The sequence below is a fragment of the Watersipora subatra genome, chromosome 7 (assembly GCF_963576615.1).
Source record: "Watersipora subatra chromosome 7, tzWatSuba1.1, whole genome shotgun sequence".
In the NCBI taxonomy this organism is placed as follows: Eukaryota; Metazoa; Bryozoa; class Gymnolaemata; order Cheilostomatida; family Watersiporidae; genus Watersipora; species Watersipora subatra.
In genome coordinates, this window is record NC_088714.1 from 1,721,542 (window position 1) to 1,744,335 (window position 22,794).

The window sequence follows — 22,794 nt, forward strand, 5'->3', positions numbered from 1 at the left end:
ATATATATATGTATATATGTATATATGTATATATATATATATATGTATATATGTATATGTATATAGATATATGTATGTGTATATGTATAGGTATATGTATAGGCATATGTATAGGCATATGTATAGGCATATGTATATAAATAGTGGAACTGATAACAAACCCCTAAACGCTTTTCAAATGCATTTTTATTTATATTCAATCATTTTCATTTTAGGGAAACTGATAGTTCGCAGGCGGACAAAAATGGCAGAAGTTAGAGGAACGGATTCAAAAGCTCAGGAGATAGCTGGAGCAGGGAAAATGAACAATAAATAGCTACTGGCGAGCAATAAAATATGCTGTGAATGAAATAATGTAAAATTACCCGCATTTACATGTACTTTATAAAAATTTATTGTATTTATCATTTCAATTGATTGATAGAGAATACTTTTGTATGTAAAATTATTTTTTAAGCAATAGTTCATGCCTGTTGGGACTCTCCGATGAAATTGCTAGAACAAGATAAAATTCCAAATATATTGGCTATATACATGTATAATCCGTTGGTTACTTGGCTGCTTTGTTTGTGGTATATGTTTAGAATACATTTTATTATTATAGTTACATAGTATATTATTATTATACTGATTAGCTTATTTCTTTGATTTAAATTGGGCATGTGAAGAGTAGAACATGCAGAGTAGAAATAGGAGATATAGAAACTTTTTTAACAAGCACTTGTTGCATCTTACGGCACTAATGTTACATGAGGATATTTTACCAGTTTCAACTAAAAAAATTACTAGACAATGTCATCCCTTAGTTGCCAGATGTAACTACATGTACTTGGTTCTGTTGCTGCTCTTTTGAGATGCCTATTAAGTAAGGAACATGGGCCCAAGCGAGAATATTGTACAATATCGAGTAAGGAACATGGGCCCAAGCGAGGATATTGTACAATATCGAGTAAGGAACATGGGCCCAAGCGAGAATATTGTACAATATCGAGTGAGGAATATAGGCCCTTTGACTATATTGCGCAATCTCGAGTGAGGAACATAAGACCCAAGCAAGTAAAATATGCTCGTTATGATGTGAGGAATATAGGCCCTTTGAGTATATCGCGCAATATGAAGTGAGGAACATAGGCCCTTTGATTATATTGCGCAATCTCGAGTGAGGAACATACACCACAGCTAGTATAATACACCAGTATAATATGTCCGTTATGAAGTGAGGAATATAGGCCCTTTGATTATATTGCACAATCTCGAGTGAGGAATATAGACCAAAGCTAGTATAATATGCTCGTTATGAAGTGAAGAATATAGGCCCTAGTGAGTACCTATACTGTAATATCTCGAGTGAGGAACATAGCGAGTACATTGTACAATATTGTGTGAGGAACATACGTAAGCCCTCATGATTATAATTATATTATAATTGAGTGAGGGACATAGGCCCTCATTATTATATTTATAATAAAATAGAGTGAGAAACAGAGACCCTCATGATTATATTTGTATTATAATAAAATGAGGAATAGAGTATATATATAATATATGTAACTATATATAGTTATGTAACTAGTAATAATATAACTAATAAAATATTTTTAATATAACATTGTTATAGTTATAATAAAATAGAGTGAGGAACATAGGCCCTCATTACTATATTTATAATATGTTAGAGTGAGGAACAGAGACCCTCATGATCATATTTGTAATATAATAAAATGAGGAACATATTATACTATAATATACGTAGCTATATACAGCTAATAATATAAATAATTTAACTAATAAAATATTTATAATAGAACATTGTTATATTTGTAATAAAGTAGAGTGAGGATCATATGCTCTCATGGTTTTATTTTTATGCTAATAGAATGAGGAACACAGGCCATCATGGTTATATTTATAATAGAATGAGGAACATAGGTTGTCATGATTATATTTATAATATAACAGAGTGAGGAACATAGGCCCAAGCCATTATATTGTACAATATTGAGTGAGGAACATAGGCCCTCATGATTATGCTTATTTACTATATCATTTAGTGCAGAACACCGGTTTTCTTGGCATACAATATCATGTGGTGAAAACATTACGCCTAGAAGAAAAATTGTATAATATTACAGAGTATGTAACAGAGGCTTACATGATTATGTTAATTTTGTTATGGAGTGAGAAATACAGAGTTTATGACTTTTTATGATTAGAAATGTAGGCTTACATTGTAGGTAGAATACTTGTACTTGTAGAACACTTGTATTTAATTAAATAGAAGAATGAAGTAGCCTTTGAATTTATCTATATTCCTTTAAGATAAAGAAATGACTGAAAAAAGATGGTTTTTTGCGTATTCCAGTTTAATAATTCGTGTATTATCACCAGACCTGCCAACCCAAGAATGGGGCAATGCGTGAGATTTGGTTTTGGGGCAATTGATGTATCAATGATAGTATATATAAAATTGTGGAAATTGGGGCAAAAATCTCACGCATTTCTCACGCATTTTCATTTTTTCTTTTGGTGTGATTGCGTGAGTCTCACGCCCAATGCGTGAGAGCTGGCAGGTATGATTATCACTACTAATTTTTAGTCAACGTTCATTCGTCAGATCTTTTTATTTTCTTTCAAATTCAGCAGAGCGGTTTGTATTTTTCCAACGGCGTGATTTTGCAACGACAGTTTTAATTTAAACGGCTATAATTGCATTTGTTTTAGAAGTTGTCTCTCCTTTTTAGAAATTTCATTGGATTTTGCGGAAAAGTGCGGAACATCGGGACTTGCGGAACATAGAGCGTGCGGAACAAAGACCTGTCCCCACACGTGCGATAGTACAAAAAGCTGCGCAACAGGGTGCAACACATGTGAATGCTCGCGTAGTTCGCTTCGTTGTACATGTTCAGTCATGCCTAAGGGCCTGTGTTGACAATGGAGCTTAAGGAGTTCTGTGGATCCGTATTTTGGGTCAGTATTTACAATGAATTGCGAGCTTTAAATTATTTCAGGCTATCATTAAAGTTGATTCTGCTGCACATTCAGAAATTGCAAGTTCTGCATGTTTACCCCTTGGAGATTTATCGTTAACGTTACACCCTAATTATTTTGGGACCATCAGCATGTTTGCTGCAGAGCTAATGGTTTTGCTTAGCTCACTGTCTTCCATTGATCATCATACATAAATAGTCATTGGTGCTTCATTGGTGCATATACTTGTGTAACGACGTGTACAATCACATCTCGTGTTCTAGTGATTGACCCTTTCAAGAGCTGATTTTCAAAGATTGTGAAAGGTTGTTTTGGTGGGCCTTTATACAGGGTTTTATACAGGCACAGATAAACAATTAGCCTGCTATCCTGTTCATATACATGTATTTAGGGTGTGCTCATCTCTGATTCCTCCAGCATGGCATGTGTTGTGCCGAACTATTACCGACGCCAATATAGACCATGCTTTGCACATGTGTAAAAAGTCCATGCTCGATAAAATGGCAACTTGACAATTAGAGTATTTATTTAGGGATTTAGCCTGGCCAGGTTTTATCATTACGATTTTCATAGTCACACATATACTGCATACACATTCTACATAACTCAAACAGGTAAGACACAACATAGTGTCTGAAGTGAACGGGTAATAGCCCACTGATTATACTACCACCATCCTGATGCAAACGAGTACGAGTACGATGCTAATTTAAGCTAATGAAAATAAATAAATAAAAAATCTAGTTACAGAAGATCTGAAAGACTTATACTAAGCTATGGCTCGCAGGTTTGACCCTCCTAATGCACTGTTGTTAGATGAACATCGTGAAGAAGCGTTTCGGGTGTTCAAGAAACAATGAGAAAGATATGCTATAGTAAGTAAATTAAGCAATGAAGACGAGGACTACCGTTCTGCATTGTTACTATACACAGTTGGTGAACCCGCAGTGAAGCTAGTAGAATCTAGTGGAAAAGAACACACTGGTTACACAAATACTAGATATTCTTGAGTCACATTGTGTTGGAACAAAGAATGAACTGTACCATGACTTTGTGTTTGGTACTGCTGACCAGAAGGAGGGAGAGAATTTCGACACTTTCTTAGCAAGACTGCGCAGTCTGAAAAAAGTGTGCAACTTTGAAGAGTTGAAGGATAGAATGCTGCTCAACAGACTTGTGTTAGGCATTCAAAACAATGATACAAGAAGAAAACTGCTGGCTTCTACTGAGCAAACACTTGAGTCTGTAATTAAGCTATGTAAGAGTGAGGAACGTGCTACTACTACTCTTCGAAAGATACAAGCAGAGGAAGCAGTTAATGTCAATGAAATCGCAAAGAGAAGTCATCGTTCCTTTAAGGACACAAAATCGGCAACTAGGTCGGTGGATTGCAAATACTGTGGCAGACGGCATGCTGCCAGGAAAGAATCTTGCAAAGCTTTTGGCAAGATTTGCAATTTTCGCAAGGCAGAAAATCATTTTGAAGCTGTCTGTCTTAAAAAGAAAGCTGGTGCGCATGCGTCGACACATGCAATAGCAGGAGAGACTAGTGATCATGAATCAATAGACTAGATCACAACAGAAAGCAGCTCTCAAAAGGTTTTTGCACGCTTGGTTTTGACAGACTCAGACGCAGAGGCCAAGTTTCAGGTAGACAGTGGCTCGACTGTCAATATCTTGAGACGGGATATGTTACCACAGGGGGTACCAATCACAGCAGACAAAACAATACTAACTTCATGGACCAACGATGTGCAGACAGTCTTGGGTACCGCTAGGATAATGGTTCGTAATCCCAAAAACAACAAAAAGTACAAAGTGACGTTTCATATTGTAGACAAAGAACGATCACTCATTTTAGGCTTAAGAGCTTCTGTGGCAATGGGCATGATAACCATTAACCAAGGAAATATCAATGCTATGAATACGGGCGGTCAGATTGACATCTTGAAAGAATTTCCAGGTGCTTTCGACGACAAGTTAGGTTCTCTACCTGGTGTTCAGCACTTGAAAGTGGCAGAAGTCAGACCACATGCCTCACCAGTGCGCCGCGTGCCACATGCTATACACACAGAGGTTAAAGCTGAGCTAGATGCTATGGTGAAGAAAAGGGTAATTGAGGCTGTGGATACACCCACTCCTTGGGAAAGCAACATGGTAGTGGCAAAGAAGCCTAATGGCAAGCTGAGGATATGCATAGACCCACAGAGATTAAATGAAGCGTTGCAGAGGGAATCTTACCTTATGCCCACATGGAGGATGTACTTCCACAGTTCAAAAATGCTCGACTGTTCTCTGTAGTAGACTTGAAGGCTGGATACTGGCATGTGAACTTGATGAAGAATCATCTCTACTGACATGCATGAACACACCTTTTGGTCGTTATAAATGGCTACATCCGCCGTTTGGTCTGAAAGTCTCTTCTGAGATATTTCAGAAACAACTTCATCGTGCACTGCAAGGTGTAGATGGTGTAGTCTGTGTAGCTGATGCCATTGTAGTGATAGGCTGTGGCTCAGACGATGTAGAAGCGCGCATAAATCATGATGCAAGAATGAGATTGCTTCTTGAGCGCTGTGGGGATCTAGGAATTAAGCTAAACCCAGACAAAGTGCAGTTATGTCAGAAATCGATTAAGTTTCTAGGCCACATAGTAACAGACAAAGGGTTACTGCCTGATCCCATGAAAATCAAGAGTGTGGCGGAAATGAAAGAACCTCAAAATGAAAAAGAACTGAAGAGTTTCCTTGGTTTCCTTCAATATCTATCCAAGTTCCTCACCAACCTAGCAGAGATTGCAGTTCGTCTGCGAGAGGCAAACAATAAGGGAATTTGGAACTGGACCGAAGCTCAAAGTGAGGCCTTTTTGGAAGCCAAAGCACTAGTAGCAGCTGAGCCAGTGATGCTAAAATACTATGATCCAAAGAAAGAGTTGACTGTACAGTGTGATGCTAGTGACAAGGCTATAGGAGCAACCTTACTACAGGATGATCAACCTCTTGAGTTTAGCAGTCGAGCTCTTCGAGATGCAGAGACCCGGTACTCTATCATCGAGAAAGAACTTCTAGCCATTGTGTGGGCAATTAAAAGGTATCATCAATACACGTATGGCAGGCACACAACTGTACTTTCAGACCACAGATGTTTACAAAGAATCATGCTCAAACTTCTCAGAGATGTCCCTAAAAGACTGCAAGGTTTACGTATGCGGCTTCAGCAGTATGATGTTACTGTAACATACCACCCAGGAGCGCAGCAACATATTGCAGACATGCTTAGTAGACACGGATGTCACCTGAATGATCCAGCAGACAGTGCAAGGGAGAATGAAACAATAAACTGTCTCACAGAAAATGTTCAAGCCTTAACTGAAACAATAGCTGGTCCATGGAAAGAAGATCTAAAAATGGAAACTGCAAACTGTCCGACTCTACAAGCTGTTATGAAAGTTATAGCAAAGGGGTGGCCAGAAGAGAAAGAGAGAATAAACATGCTAGCAAAACCATTTCATAGCATGAGAGATGAAATGGCTGTGCATGATGGACTTGCCTACAGAGGGGAGAGAATTGTGATTCCCAGCTCACTGAGAGCTGAAGTAAAACAAGAACTACACTCATCCCATCAAGGGGTCAAGGCCACGCTGAGAAGGGCTAGAGAGTGCCTCTACCGGCCTGGAATGACGGCTGAAATTGAAGATTTTATAGCCCAATGTGACATTTGTCAAAGATATAGTGCAAGACAACAGAATGAACCAATGATGAGGACAGACCTACCAGATCATCCATGGCAGATTGTGTCTAGTGATCTCTTCACATGTGGTGAAAAAGAGTATATGGTCACTGTCGACCACTATAGCAACTTTATTGAAGTGGATAGAGTTGAGTCAAAAGACGCTAGAACTATAGTAAAGAAATTGAAAGGACACATGGCTCGATATGGTCTTACTGAAACTCTTATAACTGACAATGGTCCTCAATTTACATCAGAATTGTTTGAAAAGTTCACTCAAAAGTATGACATTAGACATCAAACCTCAAGTCCACATCATCAACAGGGGGATGGCAAGGCGGAATCAGCAGTCAAGACAGCAAAAAGACTAATAACTAGAGCTAACGAAGATTAGACTGATGCCTATTTAGCGCTGCTAGCCCATAGAAACACACCTCAAGAAGGGCTTGAATACAGTCCAGCTCAGCGAATGTTAGGTCGTCGTTGCAGGACAAGGTTGCCAACTACTGCATCATTACTAAGCCCATCAAATCCAAATACTGATAGTGTAAAATCTGCACTTAAACAAAAACAATTTGTAGACAAGGCTGTGTATGACCAGCACACAAAGGAACTAAAACCTCTGCAGGATGGGGATGTAGTTCGACTTAGACCAGTGACCTTGGGTCAGAAAGTTTGGCGACGTGCTCAAGTCACACAACGTCTGGATGAACGATCTTATATGGTACAACCAGAGAGAGGAGCTCCTGTTCGTAGGAACAGAGTGGATATTAGAAAAGTCCCTCATCCAATAAGTCTGAACCAGAAGTACTCAGCACTCCCGAAACAACAACATCAGAACCAGTGATAGACAACTCAACATCTACCAACACTAAAGAGAGGGAGGTATCAGAGGCAACGCCTATCAGAATCACACGCTACGGAAGAACAATCAATCCTCCTCGTCGCTACCTAGAGTAGCGAGCTGTCTTTTGGACAGCGCTGTACATACTATATTACTCTACTACTTACCTTACATATTATTATATCAAGTCTCATATCTTACTCAACTTGCTAATTACTAGCGTCGATCATATGGACAATCAAAGGGGAACACAACAATCAATATATAAACAGTTCTCTACATAACAGATAGACTCAACACATTATTAAGAGAAGGGAGGATGTTGTGCCGAACTATTACCGACGCCAATATAGACCATGCTTTGCACATGCGTAAAAAGTCCATGCTCGATAAAATGGCAACTTGACAATTAGAGTATTTATTTAGGGATTTAGCCTGGCCAGGTTTTATCATTACGATTTTCATAGTCACACATATACTGCATACACATTCTACATAACTCAAACAGGTAAGACACAACAGCATGCACGCAACATTTTAATAGTTTTAAAAAAGCAGTTCTCGTAGTGCAACCGCCGTACTAAAAGTTTTGTGATATTCAATCAACTAAAAAACCATTTAATTTTTGAACTAAAAGCTGTTTCTTGAGGAAAATCTCCTGATTCTGTTTGCGATATTAACTATTAAAATGTATGTTTTGTTTCTAATTAATGTAAACTGGCATACGCTTAGTAATCCCAGTTTTTGTTGTCATATTATTAGTAGCCTGCCCATGTGATCGTTAAATTACCTTGATCCGCTCCATGAAAAAGATGGCCATACTTCTCTAGGAAGACTGTACATGTATATCAGACTCCCAACTGTTGTTTCTGTATGAATAATAACACAAGCTATAACAAAATTAATGTGGTTTATTCTCTCTCATAGTATGTAATGAACTATTGCTTCAAAAACCTAGTTTATATAACCATCAACTATGGCTATTTAATAAATGGCTAAACAAAGCATTTATTTATTAGATATATACCGCAAAGTTAGCTTGGTCTAAGCTTTTTTTATCATAATAATATATCTACCACCTCACTAGTCTGGACATAAAATGAACAGACGATGTGATTACGGATAAAATTGTGTTTGCTGTCTATTGGATAATCAACGTAGATTATCTGGTCCATAATCACTGTTCAGAGGATGCCTAGGATTTGGTCTCCTTGGTTGACACACTGGTTCTTCAGGAGGTACAGGAATAGGCAGTCTGTCAGTATCTTTATCTGAAGTTTGAGACATATCCTCAGGGTTTCTGTCTTCTTCTCTGCTAAACCTAGGTTGTAGTTGTTCTACATGTCTTCTCCGTGTAGGTCCACTTGGCCATACTTTAACATCAACACTTCGCTGGCCATAGACTTTAGTCACTAATGCTTGCACCCATCGAGGCTGAGTAGATCTTCTAGGGCCACAGTATAATGCATAGTATGGATCTTCAACTTTATAGGTGTGAATCTTGTTTACTGTGTCATTCAGAAGCTGTGCACTTCTAGATTGTCTCCCTTGAGCCGAATGGGCTGGTGATGGAATAACTGTTTCAATTTTGCATCGGATTTGCCTTCCATGTAGCAGTTGGCTTGATGAATATCCTGTCTCTAAAGGTGTTCTTCTATAATGCATTAGGAATTCTAATAATGCTGCATTAGGTGGTAAGCTAGACTTCCTCAAAGCTTGTTTAAATGATTGCACCATTCTCTCAGCAGCTCCATTTGTTGCAGGATGATAAGGAGCTTCTGAGAAATGTGTAATTCCTCTTTCTTTGCACCGATGTTAAAACTCTTCTGATTTAAAGCTAGTAGCATTATTTGTAACTAACACGTGTGGATAGTCAAAGTGTGAATAATCTTGTTTTAAGAGATCAGTAGTTGATGTGGTCAAGGTAGAACTGGTCCTGTGAATGCAGGGATATTTAGTGTAAGCATCTGTGAGAACTAGCCAGTTACTTCCCATAAAGTTAGTAGCATGATCTAAGTGTAGATGACTCCATGGTTTTTCCGGTAGCATCCAGGGATGTACAGGTTACTTTGAAGGTAGTCTCGGATTTTCAGCACATGATGTACACAACTTGCTTGTCTCCGCAATGTCAGCATCCATTCTAGGCCAGTATACTGCTGTGCGTGCTAGCTGCTTCACCCTTTGTATCCCGAAATGTTCGAGGTGCAATATCTTCAGTACTTCTCTTTGTAGGCTGGTAGGAATTACTACTCTGTTTCCATAGAGTAGACAACCATTACACACAGATAGTAAATTTTCTAACTTCTTAAATTCTTTGATTTCAGAGGTAGCTGGGGTTGTTTCCTCTCGATGTGGCTATCCTTCTGTTGCATATCTCATCACTGTAGAGATAACAATGTCTTTAGAAGATTCTTTGACTATTACTCTTGGATTTGTAGGATTTAGTTGAGCTGCAATAGTTTTAATGTTGCAAATGATGTCTACGTCAGCATCGTCTTCCTCTGTCATACTCAACATCTGGTCCAACAAGTAGTCGATTGAGAGCATCTGCATTCCCATGTTCGTTAGTCTTTCTATATTCTATTTCAGATTCGTATTTACTGAGTCAGAGAGCTCATCTTGCTAATCGGTTAGCAGCAAGTGCAGGAGTTCCTTTGTTAGGTGCAAACATTGATGTAAATGCTCTGTGGTCAGTAACAATGGTGAATTTTCTGCCATAGAGAAATTGGTGAAACTTCTTTAACACAAATATGATAGCTAGTGCCTCTTTTTGAATCTGACCATACTTCCTTTGAGTGTCAGTCAATGTTTTAGAAGCATGCATAATAGGTCTTTCGCTGTTATCCTCATATCTGTGAAATAAGGCAACTCCAATTCCTTTTTCGGAAGCATCACATGTTATTCCTATAGGCAGCTTTAAGTTGAAATGTGTAAGAACTGTGCCAGCAGTCAGCAGTTGCTTCAGCTGAAGAAAACTGCTTTCATGTTCTGCACTTCACTTCCACTGCACATTCTTTCTAGTTAGCTTACGTAATGGTTCTATGATAGTTGATAGGTTAGGTAAGAATTTGCTATAGAACTGTACTGATCCAAGGAATGAACATAAACTGTTTATGTTAGTAGGTGTCGGCATCTGTTTAACAGCATCTGCTTTTAGTCCTTTAGAAATTCCTTTTGCTGAAAGGTGATGACCAAGATATTCTACTGAGGGTTGAGCAAAATGGCACTTTTCTTTACAACATCGTAAACCTTTCTCATTCAGTCTTGTAAGTAGTTGTCAGCAATTCTGTAAATGACCCGTAATTTCAGTACCGCTAACCAGTATATCATCCAAATATACAGCTATGCCTGGTAGATCGGCTGTTAATTGTTTCATTATCTCCTGAAAATATCCAGGTATTGAACTGATTCCAAACGGAAGTCTCATCTGCAGTAGAAGTACTCCTTTTTGAGTGCTTTTGCAGGCTGTTTGGTTTTAGTGGGATTTGGTTGTATGCATCAGCTAGATCCATTTTAGTGTATCTGTACCCTCCTCCTAACTTGTTCATCAGGTCTTCGGATAAAGGTATAGGCTGTCGGTGAGTCTCTAATTGTGGATTGACTGTTTGTGAGTAGTCTCCACATAATCTGATTGATCTTTGATGACTGTTAGAAAGTGCTTTCCTGACTGGAACTACAGGGTACCATATTAATTAAACAGTACTGGCTTCCAAATTCCTCTTTGAATTCTGGTTTTGTAGGCTAGATTTAATTCATCTTGCTTAGCAAATGGAACAGGTCGAGGTTTGCGAAACACTGGCTTTGCATCTGCTTTAAATCTTATTTCTAGCACGCAATCTTTTAGACAGCCCAAATTGCTGTAGACTTTTGTCAGGCTTTCGTTTCCTGGTCTACTACTTTACAAGTCGTAGTAGTTTGTTGGTTGAACAGGTTGTTTATTGATATCCCTAATAGTTTGATTGCTTCTCTTCCTATCATATTGAGATTTGGAACCCGGCTAACTACAAAGTTCAAAGCCATAATGTTTTCTTTTACTGTTTTAGTATTCAGCTGGCACTGTTCAGTTACTTCAATAGGATGTTTTGAAGTAGGTGTCTTATTTCTATGATCTGGTTGTACCTTGTTGACTCTTTGTTGCTCTCCATATACAGTTTATTTAGCTATCTTGTCTGCATCTTCTGTTTCAGTTGCAATTTCAATAGCTCTTTTGAAAGATAGCTCATTTTCTTTTACTTTGAACAGTGCTTCGAGAACTGCTTCATTATTTACTCAGCAGACAAACAGTGTTCTCATAGCTTCATCTAATGGATAATTTATATTAGGAAAGTCACAAGTAGTCGCTTCCTGTCTAATTCTATTCGTTAATTCATGAATAGTTTTTCCAGGTTTTGTTTTTATATTGCTCCAGAATATATAACGTTCACATACTAAAAATCGTGTAGGAGATTATATTGTTCTTTTAAGAAATTATCTATTTCTTCCATGGTAACTTCATTTATAAGTTTTGGAGTCTCCAGTTGGCCAGCCATTGCTGATTTGTTTTGTAGAGAGCAGGTCGACTGATTAATTCAAAACACGTTAGCTTTTCTCTCCTCAGGTATAGAGTTAGCTGCTACAAAAGTGTCATATCGATTTATGGAATCAGTCAATAGTTCTGTGGCTGGATCATACTCTGAAAACTTGGGTTGCTGATGAAGGCTGCTGATGGTGAAGGCTGGGAAGTGCTGGGAAGGCTGCTGATGGTGCTAGCTTATCTGCTGCCTCAGTTTGACCTTTCACCAGTAGTTATATGAGTTTCTTATTTTCTTCCAGATAAGCTTGTTGTTGCTCTTGATAAACTTTTTGTTGCTCTTCCATCTTTTGGTTTTAGCCGTAGTTGATTCAATTAACTTATCAACTTCCGAAGACGTACTTGTATATACTGAGAATGTTGTATAGGTTTCTGGATTATATTCTTGTAATAATCTCAGTTGTACTGCTCAAGAATATCCCATCTTTATCGCCAATAATTTCTGTTATGGTTCTGTATGAATACTAAAGCAAGCTAAAACAAATGTGGTTTATTCACTCTCATATCATGTAATTAATTAACATGTAGATACAACAAGGAAAGTATAACAGTAATAATAGTTACCTGTATGAATAATAACACAAGTTATAACAAATGTGGTTTATTCACTCTCATAGTATGTAATGAACTGTTGCCTTAAAAACCTAGTTTATATAACCATTAGCTATGGCTATTTAATAAATAGCTAAACAAGGCATTTATTTATTAGATATATAGCGCAAAGTTAGCTTGACCTAAATTTTTTTATTACAGCAATATATCACCGACATTGATGTCGGATTGCATAGATGAGATCATGTAGATATGATACAAACCTTTGAATATTCTTTATATTATATTATTCATTATTATATATGCTTTCAAAAAATCTCTACTGTGTAGAGTGTAGCATTCCTGTAACAACAGCAAAATTTGTTCATAACTTTAATACAGACGTAGATACGGTAAGCCTAAAGTTTGGCACAACCCTGTTGAATCGGTTGATACAAGTAATACAGAGTAACACAGAGTTTATTGTATAGCAAAGAGGCAACTACAATAAAAATAGTAAATAATGCTGATTACGCTGTAATACTACTTTATGGTTCATAATGTACGATTGGTATTTTAAGCATCGTATCACTACGGTATTGTAGTGAAACAGATATGAATGTGAGTCACACAACTATTGACAAAGGTTTACATGAACAAATGTTTCGTATTAATATTAATTAATATAGGTATTCAATTTTAGTGTTAAATGGGACCTTTAACAACTCTTTAACGTTAACAATACTGTCACTGCAATGTAACTGATATCTGCTTTCCTTCTATGTCTCACAGGGAGATGAGTAATTTTAAACGTTGAATAGGTTTAAGAGAAACTCTTTCACAATTTATTAATTAAAGAGTAAGACATCTTCCATCAAGAAACAAGCATATCAGGGCGGTTAGAGGTTAACTTCACTAACTGATACCTAGTACCTGGTAACTGGTATGTGCATAATTAAAACTTTAAAATGCATGTCCCAGAGTCCAAAGAGTTGGCAGAGTCCAAAACTTTATCGAAAATGGCCAACGGATAGAAGACTTCATTTTAAAGCAATACAATATTGTGCAGAATCAGAGTTTTCCTGTAGTTTTTCCATTAAACCATAGACTGTGTTTCGAAGTCTCCACATATGACTGCGACATATGTTTCTACATATGACTGTGCACCTGTTTAGAAGTCTTTACATATGACTATGCAACTGTTTGGAAGTCTCTACATATGACTCTGCAACTGTTGGCAAGTCTCCACATATGACCGTGCACCTGTTTAGAAGTCTCTACATATGACTGTGCACCTGTTTAGAAGTCTTTACATATGACTGTGCACCTGTTTAGAAGTTTCCACATATGACTGCTCAACTGTTTGGAAGTTTCCACATGACTGTGCACCTGTTTAGAAGTCTTTACATATGACTGTGCAACTGTTGGCAAGTCTCCACATATGACTGTGCACCTGTTTAGAAGTCTCTACATATGACTGTGCACCTGTTTACAAGTCTTTACATATGACTGTGCACCTGTTTAGAAGTCTCCACATATGACTGCTCAACTGTTTGGAAGTTTCCACATATGACTGCACCTGTTTAGAAGTCTTTACATATGACTGTGCAACTGTTGGCAAGTCTCCACATATGACTGTGCACCTGTTTAGAAGTCTCTACATATGACTGTGCACCTGTTTACAAGTCTTTACATATGACTGTGCACCTGTTTAGAAGTCTCCACATATGACTGCTCAACTGTTTGGAAGTTTCCACATATGACTGTGCACCTGTTTAGAAGTCTTTACATATGACTGTGCAACTGTTGGCAAGTCTCCACATATGACTGTGCACCTGTTTAGAAGTCTTTACATATGACTGTGCACCTGTTTAGAAGTCTTTACATATGACTGTGCACCTGTTTAGAAGTCTCCACATATGACTGCTCAACTGTTTGGAAGTTTCCACATATGACTGTGCAACTGTTTGGAAGCCTCTACATATGATGGTATAGCTGTTTTGAAGCTTATAAGACAAAGATCGTGCACGTACACACGCCTATTTGAACACATACATTACACAGACTTTTTATTTTAAATATATTTTATATATATGTTGAACAATGTCAAAAGTTGACAGATTTGATTGCAGCTAAATGTGAATTGGTATTTTCACCAATTTAAAAAAAAAATGAAAATGCCTCGCGCAAAATCTCGATATCTATATCAACGTCATATAGCCTACATGTGTTTAGACTTATATATCTGTATTAATGTAGATATATACGTGTTTAGAACTATAAATCTATATCAATGTAGATATACATGTGTTTAGGACTATATGTCTATATCAAGGTTAATATACATGTGTTTAGGACTATATATATCTATATCAATGTAGATATATACGTGTTTAGAACTATAAATCTATATCAATGTAGATATACATGTGTTTAGGATTGTATATCTATATCAATGTAGATATACATGTGTTTAGGTTTATATATCTATATCAATGTAGATATACATGTGTTTAAGATTATTTATCTATATCAATGTAGATATACATGTCTGTTGCTCATAAATACTCATAGTAGTTTGTTCGTATAATAATGGCTTTTTAATTTTGCTAAACGCTAACATCTCCAACATGTTCTATTTCCTGCCAATCTTTGCCATTTTCTGCTAATAAAATTTCTGTTTACTGTCTTTTAGGATCCAAACCTTACCTGGAATCCTCCTAATGACACATGGCCAGATTTCACTCCTTGTATGGAGACCGTTTGTTTGGTCTGTGCTCCGTCTGTGTTTCTTTGGTTGCTGCTGTTGCCTTATATCTTTACACTAAAGCTAAATTTGAAGGGACGTACTCCGCAGCCCCTCACGAGATTTACATTGTTAAAATCTGTGAGTAGTTTACTTAATGGAATTTGCTAATCAATTCTATTGCAAGAGTTTTCAGTGATGTAAACAAGTCCTACAAGACTTGTACCCGAGACCTCCTGTTAGCTGCTTCACTATGAGGAAATATTTCTGTTTTCAAATTGTCAGGGAAGATTGCTAGGTTACTCAGAGGTCAATATGTGGAGCATTCATCACTATTGCTTTGACACTTTCTTCATCTATGCTTGTATTGGCTCTTTGTTTTATAGAAGGCTGATAATCCTAGTTGGGAACACGCAGCCTCCACTTCAACATACCTTGCATAAATTTGTTTTTGTTTCCTTCAAAAACATCCTGCTTAATGATATGATAACCGATTTGCATGTGTACATTTATGTTAATATATGTTTAAAATATACAAGATTGAAATGAGCACTTGAGTCAGTAATCACATGTTCAAGTGCTTCTTCAAGTTGTCTAATTGTGTATTGCTCGAGTGTATCTCATCGCAAAGGATACCTATGTAATTTCCTATTACACGCATTGCCTAATCTTGTAGGTGTTTCCTGGCCTGCTTATAGGATTTAGTGTCTATGACCTGATTGGTGACCTACACAAGCCTCTTGACATCCATCTGTTGTCATCGGTCCTCTCTATTCTGACACTGGCAAGTGTACATACTGTCCGTGACTGTCTTCTACTTACTGGTGTCAATTGTTTCATGTTCACGGCCTGAATATTCGTCAGCTGATGACCACCATTTTACAAAAATATATAGAGCCACTGTCATACAAACTCCAACATTAATATTTTGGAATACCAGTAAAAATCTAGCTGTGAACTTACATTATATTAGTGTGTAAGCGATCCCTTGGTGAGACTCTGTAAGCATGGCTGGACGAGTTTAAGTCCATGGGCAAGAGAACCTGGACTAGAGACATGCCTAGTCGGCGAGAGCAGTTTAAGGTTGGATGTCATTCCTGAGACAATCAGTGGCCTTTTTTGGGAATTAAACAGCAACCCGTTGTTTCCAGCTCAGGCATTTTAGAATATATGGCTACGACTGTGCTCAAGCTAGTTCAAGTTGATAAAAGGGTGTTCTAGAACACTAGGCTACGGCTGCTCTCAGGCTATGGCTGCTCTCAAGCAAGTGAAGGTCAATAAAAGTTAGATTGGTACAATTGTTGTTGTACAATTTTATAGCTTCATTCTGTCTAAGGAATATTGCTCATAAAAGAAAGTCAGTCCTAAAGACTGATCTCTGATGATTCCAGTGATTAAATGTTTCAATTAACACAACTAAAAAATAAAGGAACAAAATAAAAGCGCACAATTTTTATAAAGTCAGCAGTCTAACATTGGCAGCTTCTAACACTGGTAGAGATAGTTATTGCGTTTACATTCATCAATACATGAAATGCGATGCCATGGATTTGCTGAAAAGGTTGACTTTGCGGAGTATCACGGACTAGCTGACAAGTACTGAAAAGTATTGCAGCTTTACATGTTACCAAGATCTCTTCATCTTTTAGAAGATTGAACAGGTTTTGGTTACCATATATACGATGGCTAATCGACTCCAATATTCAGCACAATTGTTACAATAGTTGTTGTTCATATTTGTGAGGCGACTAATAGCTAACATCTGCATGCTATCTGGATGGCAACTGGATGCTAAGCACTGTTTAATTGTTTCTCGTTAGTAGTTTTACATCCGGTACGCTGTCCAGCTTGGCATCTAAAATATTAGCTAAAATTTTAGAGAACATTTGTAGAAAATATTATAAGGCCCATTGTTTCAACAGGTGTGTGCAGGTGCTTTGGTTGACGTCTATAGAAGATATGGACAATATTCTAGCGGTCTACTGTGGATTTACTGGCTTATCTCGATGCTTTGTTCTGGACTTCGAGCATATATCTACTGGAAGAGATGGTTATTTGTAAGTTTTATGCTAAGGAGCAAGCATGGAATTAGTAAGTGATATTCAGGAATATCAGTTGAGCACTCTCTATCAAGTTGTCATTTGATGTAGGATGAACGAGAAGAGGCTAGGACATTAGCCATTCTCTACTCTTCAATTTTTCTCCTTGTCATCGGAGCATTCATTCTCTCTTCCATAAGTGATGCATCAGCATGCATTCTGGAAACTTACAAGGTATGCAACAACTTGCACTGTATTGTATAGAACTGATCTCGATGTTTACCACGTTCCCGCATTTTGGTGGAAGACCCATGTTAGGTTTGAAAGCTATGTTGTGCGTCACATGTGACACCTTGCATCTTAGATTAAACTACAATACCTCTCACATCAGTGATAATGTCACAGGAACCATCGTATTCACTGACACCTGGGCTACCTTATGCCATTTTGGTAGCGTGTAGAAAATAAAAAATTCTTACCAAGGTTAAAAAGTGATTTCTACTGATCACCGGAGGAGATAGCATTAAAGTATTGAACTGGAGAGTCTATGAATTTCAGAATGGAAGTAGATGAGTTCTCCATAGTTGGATTCATTTTGTTGCATATAAGAAGACTTTTACTCTGCAGCGACCGGGAATGTCCTTGATAGAAGAACACTGTTTCACTCTAGTTGATCTTTGCAAGGCGTCTGTCTATTACTTCTCTACGTTTAGGACATATCTCCAGAGGTGACAGCATCCTTTTCTTCCTACATGACCTTCTACTGGATGCAGCCATTAATGGCCACTGGTCACAGGAAAAAACGAGAAGGTTCAGGAATAGAGAGGGAAGATCTCTACCAACTCTCAGCACCTGACAGGGTTAACAGCTACTACCCTCAATTTGAGAAGGACCTCCATGATAAGATACACCGACACCACCTAAGGCAGGTTGATGCTTGAAGATTCACACCTCCTTTGTAAAAGAAAATATTTGGTTGTTGGCTGTGTTTTTCAACTATGTTGGAGATTAGACGTCTAAAGATGTCAACTTTTGATGTGGACATCAGAAGCCATGGGTTTCAGCTGTGAACTTCTGAAACCTCGTATTTCGGCTGTCAACTTCAGGAGCCAAATCTTGCTGTTATTTTTATGCAGTCATCGAGAGGTCAGACGTCTCACAGCTGATGATGATTTACGGATGCCTATCAACGATTCCGAACCTCTGGTAACTGTCTCCACTGACAGTAACACTACCTTCAAAACTGCTTCTCTGATAGCTGTTCTGGGGAAACACTTTCTACCTTTATTATCTTTGGTAAGCAACAGCTAGCTCCTTCCTACATATACATCTTGTAAACAGAAAGTGTTAGTGGTATAAAAAGGTATTTTGCATAATCTTTTCGCATTCATTTTTCTTAAAGCTCTCTGCCATCTCATCATATTATATATTAGATAGTCTTCGTTCAGAGGTATAGATCAGTGACAGTTAATAGAACAAGGAATGTGAGTGATAACTATAAAATGCCTGCTATAAAATTCCATGAAATTGTTAATGCTTTCAATTATTCACACTATTGTACAGCATCCGTGCTTATTTTGTTTTGTTAAAACCAATAGCTATTTTGTCACACTATTCACTGTCGTCAGAGCATTTGATGACAACTGTGGTACACTCTGGTTGTATTATTATCAGCTCTCTCTCATCTCAAAATTAACCTCGGAGTCCTTGTTTCACTATTGAAATTGTAACCATAGCTGTAAAATGTTTGACAAGTGAACAAATTATAAACACAATAATGCCAAAAAAATATTGTGAGTTCAATGCACTTGTGGTTGTTATAATCTCTTCATCTTTGCCACTAACTCAGTTTTAAATGATAATACCCGTTTTATTTTGTTCATAGCCTTTCTGGGTGGTAACTTTTCAGTTACCTGGCTTTTTTGTGCTTTGATCACAAAAATGCTATCATTAGCGAGTAGATAACTTCTGTAGTTCTGGATTTGTATTCAACTTTAAACATTAGGTATCTATGACTGTATCTAAGCATGAAGTTACTATACAGGGCACCAAGGCTACTTCTATGGGCACCAAGGCTACTTCCTATCCTTTCTAACACCTGCTTACAATGCTGTGAGTGTTGTGATATTAGTTAAAGGTTTACGTGCAACAAAATTCACATTACAGGTATTTGGTATCAAAAGGTTCACCATGTCTTACTCTGCTGTGTTGTAGGTGCGAAATATGTGGAAATGTGATTACAAGCTCTTAAAAGCTAAAAAACGAACAGTTAATCGCAGCCATCACAAAAACGCCGTAGCTTGGAATCTTTTTATTTGGCTGGCGTACTCCAACAGTTTGGTTATTGTTTTGACACGTGATGTTATCACATGAAATTAAAGGCCAATAAAAAACTCGATATAAAACGTCTCGTAGCACTAGTTTATGACCGATACTTCGGGTTCTACCGGAAAGCCCGTATCAAATATAAATGCTCGCTACTTCACAATATCGTTTCAGCCTGGTCTAATCATCTAGTTGTAATCTGATCATGTGACCCATACTTTCTGCCAAATTGCGTGAACAGTTTCTGCAGCATTCTTTGACTAACGCAGGTGACCAACAGGCTCCTCATGTTCATTAGAGGATGATATGCACTCCTTCGAGCTAAGGTTACAAAGTAAACGAATTTTTAAGGTAGGTTTTGAGATATCAGTGCTCAAAGTGACAGCATTACAATTATGATGAAAAAGACGCGTAAGGACAATAGACATGGTTTTATTGAATGCGTGAAGTATATTTGTACAAATATTTCGACAAATGAGGTTCCATGAAAGTGTAAACAGAAGCCATCTTGTTCAATTACGTCCCATTTGAGCCGTTTTGGAAATGGATTCCAATCTACGGCGTTTTCGTGATGGCTGCGATTAACTGTTCGTTTTTGAGTTTTTAAGAGCTTGTAATCACATTTCCACATATTTTGCACCTTCAACACAGCAGAGTAAGACATGGTGAATCTGTTGATATCAAATAACTGCAATGTGAATTTTTTTGCAAGTCAACTTTTAAAGCAAATTAAATCACCTTTATAACGATGGTGTGGCTTATATTGTTTGAAGATTTTATTTCTGTTGGCATTTTTTGGAGTGATGAGTACCTCTATTTATATCTTAATATTAAATGGCGATGAAGCTAGGTGACCCGATCTTATCAAGTAAACTGTCATTAGTAATATATTTATACATGGAAAGTAAATGGAAACGTTGTATGACCAAGTCAAGGCCTAAAAAGGTTCATCAGTATCTTCATGTCTAGTAATAATACAGGTCTTGTCAAAACATCAGATACAAGCAATTGACGCAACAGTCTAGGCCCAGATGTATTGCTAAAGGATTGTCTCGCGTATATATTTCTCTGAATTATACCTGATTCTCCTATAAGGACTTTTCTAATAGTCTGTACTTTTCGGTTAGTCCAACATTTTTAAGCGGTTTTCTCAGACATAGTTTGTGTTCAGTCAAGTTGCAGGTTGATGATCTTAGTTCGTGATAATTTTAAAAGTTCTTTAATTTACAATTCTACGCAGATTACACATGTATGTAAAGAAGTATTTTATCGCATGTTTATGTGGTATTTATACAGTATAGTATTTGTCCAGTATTTATATAATATATCTGCAAAAGAATTGTAAGACTGCTAACAGTTGCGTCTGAAAGCGACTTTGTTTCTAACAGATATATATGTACAGGTATATGGATGATCCTGACGCTAAGATGTGGAATTTTATCTTTTTCATGATTTTATTACATATATACACTATATTGTTATATATTATATTTCCGCTACCTCTTACTTGCTTACACCACTGTTTTATATCATTGCTTTCTAATTTTCCGTTTGTTTTAGAGCTGGACTCTGAGTCTGGTTACGAGACTACAATTACTCATTAGCCCACTTCTTCAATTGTAAGTATAGATGAGTGAATCGTGGTTCTACTGACAGACATGTGAATAGACCAGTAGGAGGTAGTTCTACTAGCTGCCAAATAAATACACCAATAGGTAGTGGTTTTACTATTGGGCACATAAATAGACCAATAGGAAGCGGTTTTATTGATATGCACATAAATTAACCTAAGGGAGGTGGTTCTACTAGCTGACAATTGGAGGTGGTTTTATTGACAGGCACATGAATGCGCCAATTAGGAGGTCATTCTACTAACAGCTACAAGAATCGACCAATAGGAGGTAGTTCTATTTACAGGCACGCGAATGGACCAATAGAAAGTGATTTTACTGGCATGCATATAAATTAACCACTAGGAGGTAGTTTTACTAGCTAGCCATTGTATAGACCAATAGGATGTGGTTTTACTGACATGCACATAAATCGACCAATGCAAGGTGGCACTACTAGCTGGCACATGAATAGACCAATGTGAAGAAGTTTTACTATCTGACATATGAATAGACTAATAGCAAGTGGTTTTACTGGCATGCACATAAGTGGACCAATAAAAGATAATTCTTCTGACAAACACAATAATTTAAATTGAAAGCAGTCCAATATGCCAACAAATGACTATACTACCCATATGAAAAGCCTATGGGTGTCTAATTTCTCTGTCTAAAATTCTTCTGATTTTTAAAACTACGCAACAAACCTTAAAAAATTTACTAAGTTTAATGTATGATTCACTTTTGCATGACAATTACAACAGGGTATCCCACAGGCAACTATTAATATACAGTGGAACCTCAGTTCTCGAACACAATCCGTTCCAGAAGGTTGTTCAAAAACCGAGTTGTTCGAGATCCGAAACAAGTTTTCCCATTAGAATTAATGTATATAAAGTTAATTCGCTCCAAGTCGATTTAACAACTTCGGTAAAGTATTGTTTAAAATTTTACACTATAAACTGTACTGTTTACTGCACACTATAAATAAAAGCAGGTAGATATAGATCGTGTTTAATTTTAATGAAAAAATTTCTATGATGACAAAAAAACAAAAAGTAAACATTTCATATACTTTGCTTTTAAAACATTGAAAACATTATGGATTAAGATACAATACCAAAAATTGCAGAAATTGATAATGAAACAGCAAAAAAATGCAACAGATCAGTCACATCAAAAATCGTGTGAAAAAGAAAATATAAACAGCAATGGCACGTTTACTTCACATCTTTGAAGAAGAATCCTCTTCCAAAACAATTTAGGGTAACTCGACTGGAGGAGTTGTGTCCCTAGAAAATCTCTTCAGTAGAAGCGACATCCTTCCAGTTGGATCCTTTTTGTAAAGAATTTGACGCGAAACTTCTCAATTCGCATGTTCCGGTTTGGTCGAGAACCGAATTTATGTCGAG

At 37.2% G+C, this 22,794-nt stretch overlaps 2 protein-coding genes and 1 long non-coding RNA gene across 3 annotated transcripts in view; all 3 read left to right on the plus strand.

The window, feature by feature from the left end:
* Positions 1 to 2,879: 2,879 nt before the first annotated feature.
* LOC137401161 (uncharacterized) lies at positions 2,880 to 16,190 on the plus strand. The gene is made up of 3 exons (XR_010979292.1): positions 2,880 to 2,967; positions 15,358 to 15,549; positions 16,085 to 16,190. It is a non-coding gene; the product is annotated as an uncharacterized lncRNA (long non-coding RNA).
* A 247-nt stretch (positions 16,191 to 16,437) lies between these two features.
* On the plus strand, positions 16,438 to 18,388 carry LOC137399725 (multidrug resistance-associated protein 1-like). The gene is made up of 4 exons (XM_068085936.1): positions 16,438 to 16,491; positions 17,331 to 17,465; positions 17,559 to 17,681; positions 18,161 to 18,388. Exons 1-4 carry the CDS (start codon positions 16,438 to 16,440, stop codon positions 18,386 to 18,388), a joined length of 540 nt encoding a protein of 179 aa, XP_067942037.1.
* A 241-nt stretch (positions 18,389 to 18,629) lies between these two features.
* LOC137400217 (multidrug resistance-associated protein 1-like) overlaps positions 18,630 to 22,794 on the plus strand; it is a 46,077-nt gene continuing 41,912 nt past the window's right edge. Inside the window, exons 1-2 of the mRNA XM_068086546.1 lie at positions 18,630 to 18,743; positions 21,333 to 21,391. The gene's annotated coding sequence lies outside the window, so the exon portion shown is untranslated. The remainder of the gene's footprint in view (positions 18,744 to 21,332; positions 21,392 to 22,794) is intronic.